Source organism: Anneissia japonica, unplaced genomic scaffold (assembly GCF_011630105.1).
Source record: "Anneissia japonica isolate Jap-2015-1 unplaced genomic scaffold, ASM1163010v1 scaffold585_len4108843_cov191, whole genome shotgun sequence".
Classification (NCBI taxonomy): Eukaryota; Metazoa; Echinodermata; class Crinoidea; order Comatulida; family Comatulidae; genus Anneissia; species Anneissia japonica.
This window is the reverse complement of record NW_022716829.1, coordinates 698,263-704,519: the sequence shown is the minus strand read 5'-3', so window position 1 is coordinate 704,519 and position 6,257 is coordinate 698,263. Positions and strand designations below refer to the sequence as shown.

At 34.9% G+C, this 6,257-nt stretch overlaps 1 protein-coding gene across 1 annotated transcript in view; it reads right to left on the bottom strand.

Moving 5' to 3' along the window:
* Window positions 1-706: 706 nt before the first annotated feature.
* LOC117109847 (corticotropin-releasing factor receptor 2-like) overlaps window positions 707-6,257 on the bottom strand; it is a gene marked incomplete at its 5' end in the record, with an annotated part of 14,272 nt that continues 8,721 nt past the window's right edge. Inside the window, 2 exons of the mRNA XM_033252291.1 lie at window positions 707-4,680; window positions 4,827-4,995. Coding sequence (XP_033108182.1) covers window positions 3,892-4,680; window positions 4,827-4,995 — 958 coding nt within the window. The remainder of the gene's footprint in view (window positions 4,681-4,826; window positions 4,996-6,257) is intronic.

The following is a 6,257-nucleotide window of genomic DNA, read 5'->3' as shown; positions in this document are numbered from 1 at the left end:
ACCAGTTTTTATACAATATTTAAAATATTCTTGCCAAATTAAAACAGTCCCTCCCTCATCAATAAAAAAAAAAAAGCAATATTCTATTGTTCCAATTAAAAAAAAAAAAAAAAAAAAAAAAAACCGCCCGCCCTTATCACAGTTTTTTTTAAAGAGTGATATAATATTTTTTTCTATAGTCATGGTGCGCCTACACCTATATATGGTCATGATGTGCTGTCATTATGACCATATTTAGGCATGTCACATGTTTTTGTAGTAGTCTGGACAGGGGTTTACAGTTTTAACAACCCAAGAAGAACCCAGGCCATAGGGCTACGCTTTTAATGCAGCAAAGAGCTTTGAATTGATACCATATATTAATATTTATCTAAACAATTTCACACAGATTCTTTTTTTCTACTACCAAGGTGGGGTAGGTCTTTCGCACCCCTGGACCCACCACTGCAGCTAGGCTTTATTTTATTATTCAACAAATTCTTTAATGCTGTGCAATGGTACATGCACTCAGAAGGGTAGATGTAATATTTTGGTCATTAAGCAATCAGTCCATTTGGAAGATATGGCAAAATTTAAAATGCTTTCTTGGGTAATTGGTGGCTTTGGGAGGAGAAGAGTTATAATACCAGTATAGTACTGTTCTGAATAGGTTGAGATAACTCATAAGGTAACTTAAATGTGAATTCACAATAAAACTAAATATCAATTTGTTTTTCTCATAACTTTTATTATTATTGATTCATTACTATAAAGCTGAGCTCAATAAACTCTTCCCCAGTCCGTCCCTCTTCTGTCTGTCTAGAAAACAGGCCTTATCCTTTCGTTTGGCTTTTATACGAACTTAACCATTTGTAACGTACATTAATCATCGGCAGGGTTACGTGCAAAAATACGTACCGGTAATGTGACCGCTTCCACAAATATTCAATACTGTCACATGGATCATCAACAAGATTATATGAACAGAGACACTGTAAAACTTTATATAAAAATTATATTTTGAACCTTCATAATAAACGGTGGCGAACATATCAAAAGCAATTGGAACGTCCTCAATATTAGCTCACTGGACATGAAAATATCAATTCCGTGTGATTAAGGAAAACAAGGTGATTTGAGATGATAAAAAAACTCTCTTAAAATTAATGTAGGTCTTTAATCTTACAAAGTATAGCATATTAAACAGAATGGCTTGATTATCATTACTACTGTCTCTCATGAACGTTTAGGAACTTTGATGGGCATAGATTCTTAAGTCTACATAACACTTGTTTTTTTTTTGGTATCTGAGTTGTAATTTCTCCCTGAGATATGGGTTCAAACGAATTCAGAGAGATTGGAATACATGCCAGTATACAGTGCGATGGGCGCACAGGGACTCTTCCTATTTCCATGTCCCCCGTCATGTCCACAAATTGCCCCAAATGAAATGATATTGTTGATAAAATAGAAATTGTCAATACTGATACCACAATTTTACCCTTCATTAATCAAACATTGGATAATTATTATAAAACATAATTCAACTCCGATTCGACACTACGCCTATGTTAAAATCTGCCACGTGTTTTGCCTATAATCGACACTCAGATTGTATCCGTCCAAAAACCACACTACAACCCAACACAGTAATGTTGCTCTCAAAAACTAAGAACATGAAACATTTTAATTATTTTATTATTCCTTTGAATCAATTAAACAAGACCTAACTGTCTAAAACGTAGAAACCTCGATATGTCCTTCAGCCCGGTGGGCCCATAATGATCTTAATCATTTTATTCCATCACCACCAGCATGCACTATATCATTCAAATTCTTCACTTAGTTAATAGTTACCGGTACATACAACATCTAAAAATACTGACAATAAGCGACTGTGGTAAATGTCTAGCATATCGCTCAAAACGTGATTGTGAAAGCATACATTTTAAGTTACGAGTTGCGATTGTTTTAATAAGCAATACTGTAGGCCTATCAAGAAATATCTAAAATGATTAAATATGCAACAGAATATATAATTATTTGACACATGATGTTCTTCATATCTAAAATGCAGCATAAACACAGAATCGGAGAAATTATTTAATAATATTACTCCATGAATAATTTGAATTCAATGATCACTATTAACCTCAATCAATCTGCAAGACAGTGAATTATGCTGACCCAAACATTCTTTGAAAAATTAGAAATGTAATTGTTTTTTATATCCAATTAAAAAATAATCACTACACGGAATAGAATATAGTAAAGGGCTCTAAAAACCACTGAGGTGTAGAGATCGAGTTGCTTTTAATCGTAAGTAAATGATAATTTCGGTGTATGACAGTATTTAAACCTGTAATCACTTCAGAAGAAGACGGCTAATGGAACAGTAATGGAAGACTAGCTCATTTACCACAAGGCTATAGCTCTACTCACTATTTTTGTGTAAATTATAATTATCTACCATGAATAAAGCAACCAAAAATGTACATTTTACCCTATAATCAAATAACCACCTTTCAAGATAATGAGGCCTATTATATACATACTCACCTTAATACTTTTGTAAATTAGCTGCAAATGTTTTAAACAATATTTCGGCAAAATCTCTTAAACAATTTAATTAAAAGCACGTCTTAAAATTACGTGCCAAATACACAAACAATACACAAAACATATTTCAGTTATTATTGGAATTAACTAGTACATAATTACAAAACAATGGTAATTCATTCACTCATAATAAACAAAATAAAAATTAGATTTGATAAAAATAGGAGAAGTGTTAACTAGAAAGATTGTGCTAAACTCAATATTGTCAAAATATAATATTTCTTGATTGTCCAAAAATTAATTCAATCTAATGTAATGTAGAAATTTGTTACAGCGGTGTCAAAGGTCAGTAGGCAATTTTCGTATTCTTCAAGTGGACTAACAGAATTAAGCACCATCACTTTTTCAACATTAACTCCATTTGGAATTACACGTCACGTCTTATTTTTTTTCAGTTAAGGGCAACACAATAATCAGGGGCGGATCCAGAGATGTCCAAAAGGGGGGACCAGAAGGGGCCGATCGAGATAGCAACTCCCCAGGGGTCCGGGGACATGTCCCCACGAAATTTCTGTGTTCTAGAAGCCCGAAAATAACCTCTGTGGCCTTTTGAGTGATCAATTAAAAAAAAAATTTTTTTTGACTTTTCAAAAGTGGGGGAGGGGGAGGGGGCGGAGCCGGCCCGTCCCCTCTAAATCCGCCCCTGATAATACATTGCTTTTGGCCTTGTTCCTATTTGCCAGATCTGTCAACAAACTTTAATCATAAACATGGAATAGAGTTATTTTACAGGATATGACTGAATTACAAACAAAAATGAAATGTACGTATTAAAGGATACGCCACCACGAATGATAATGTGAAAAATGGAACGACACATTTCACCCTATAGGGCCTAACGTTTTATGGATGATTTATGAAATTAATTATGAAAATATCCTCTAAAGTAAAATAATTTTACAAAGAAAAGTAAAAAATAAGAGTCGAGATATATATACGTACGGTATCAAAATTTGGCACATAACAAGTACATCAGCAGTATATACAAAACACATAATATGTACAAATAAATCGGCAGATTAAAAGACATGGCCCAAGTTGCGGTTAAAAAGTCAGTCCGCTTTGGCCTATTCATTTTACAATTTGAAACTTAGTCAAATATTTACATAATTAAATAGAACGGTTTTCAGAAATACAGTATGGACATTCATTGGTCACATATTAAACGTTCATATTTCATAATTATCTTCCAACACATTCTATACAAAATACATTACATTTCCTCAGGTCCCGCTTACAATGAGGCAGTAACGTACATACATGTTTTTTTTGTTTTTTTTTTGTTTTTTTTTATCAAAGTTGCGTTCCTATAGTCAATCCTTTTGGAATTATCATACTATTCTTGCTTTTAACATCTACATTTATGTCGTCAGTTAACACAGTGTCTTCATCTTGTTTAGCCATGAGGGCCGAGTCCACCTCACAATCATCATCATCATTGGGCCGGAGTTCCGACTCATGTTCTTTTTCTAGGAGAGCATTATGTTCCTCTGGCTCAGGAACTTCAGAGCATTCTTCTAAAGTAAGTGAAATGTCATCATTATTTTCTTCCCTCAACTGTGTACAGTTTAAATTAGTTGGGTTCAATTCAGAATCTGGCGCAGTGTCAGATTCATTATGTGTTGCTGTTAATTGATTGATGGATCCATTACCAGACGGAACCGTAACATTTTGATTCGAATCTGGTTGTTTTTCATGGTAGACAACTGATGTGGTATCCGATTTACCGCACGAATTTTCCTGCCCAGTGCTCACTTCAGATATAGACTCAAAACCTGGTTTACTGAAGCACTTTTCACTGGTTAATCCATCTAGTGAACATTGTCGTGTGCTCACGTCAAACGAATGTGTGGTAATCATATTGTAGCCCTCGGCTTTCTGTGATTTTGTAAAGTTGCAACATCCTACTTTTGAATTATGCCGAGTCTTATCGAAGTCTACCGTGTCGCCATTTTGTTTGGCAAACATAGCACTTACGATGCTATTCTGTCGAGAGTGGGATCCGCGTCGCGATACTTGTCGGGTTGGTAACGACTGTTCTTCCCGCCAGTGATGTATCTTTCGTTTGATTACCCTCTGTACCTGAAAAAAAAATATAAGTAATCAACTCAAATAAACAGATAAGACACTTAAAACACAAGCAACTATGATAGCAGCTTTTTTTAACATCATTATCATCATCATCATCATTGTATCAGTTTGTCAATAATGGCTGTAGGATGTAATACCTCTTGGTTGCAAAACACGTAGATCAGAACGACAAAAAATCCCTCGAATGAATGAAGTAAAGCGTTAGCGATAATCAAGGCTGGATTGCTGTGGCCGGAGTTGACAACAAAAATTATTCCTGTGACTCCAAGCAGAGGCAAAAGGAGCAAGATGCCACGTAGTGCTTTCCTGGGGAAAAAGTAATAATCGATTATTAGTTTCATAAGTTCTAGGCCTAATTTTTCACAGAATTTGATTGTGGTTCCTTACAGATTCTAAAGTTGTATATTAAGCCTAACCGGCTGCTAATTTCAATTCAAATACATTTGTCAATTTAAGTGTATCTGCTTCTGCAGGCATATTCAAGGTAAATGTTCAAATCAATTTACAACCGTACAATAAAAATAGTTAAACAGGAAAATATGAAATTTACAGAAATCCTAATTGACAGTGTGCAGTATGATACAGTTAGGCCCATGCTTCGTCGATGGAAATTAAATTTTGATTAGCCTCATGGTAAAAAAGAGCCAAATGGCTAGTCGACTTAAGACAGGAGCCAGTTGAAAATACAAGTTGCTTCAAAACACGTTGGTAAATTTTTATTAGTAATGAAACCTTGCTCAAAGGAAGACATGCCTAAAACAGCCAACAGTGTATCATGGCTAGCCAATTAGAAATCCACCACAGTGGCAGAATTATGAAATATTAGGTAGCCCTTCGGGCAACCACTATCTCAAATTTGGTTGCCCTCACAATTTTTTACTTGCCCACCCCCTATTTTGAATTATTTTATGACATTATTAAATTATTAAATTATTGCAGATAGGTTTTTGGAGTATGGAAGTGTGACAAGTTTTCTTCGCGGTACACAGCAAAGTATAATTGTAAACAATCACCAAGTGTAGTTTAATGTCAGTGTCAAATTTATACGATCGGGATCGAGATGGGCCTTGCCACAAAGGCAAAGGCAAATTAATGAAATATTTATTATTTCTTTTACCCAGCAGCAGCATCGTCGGTATCGTAAGTTGACGACGGCTTGAAACATTTTAGAAACTCATGTTATCATAGAAAGGACAGCAGTGTGAAGCGTTCGCAATGAAAATCAAAATAAAAGTGACTAGTCCTAGACCAAGAAAATATGCAGAGTTTATCTCCTGTTTAGCAGTATCAGCGGTGCCTACAAAAACTTTCGGCATCTTCGAAGATAAGCATTCATTTCATCCAGATAGGGTTTTGGAGAAGAAGTGTGAAGTTTTCTTCGCAGTACACTGCAGTCAAATTGTAAACAATCATCAAGCGTAGTTTAATGTCAGTGTCAAATTAATAGGCCTACGATCGGGATTGAGATGGGAATTTCCACAAAGGCAGATTAGAATATTCATCAATAATTATTTTAAGTACTTAATTAATACTGTACACTAATGGACCTTCGATTTATTGCCTACAGC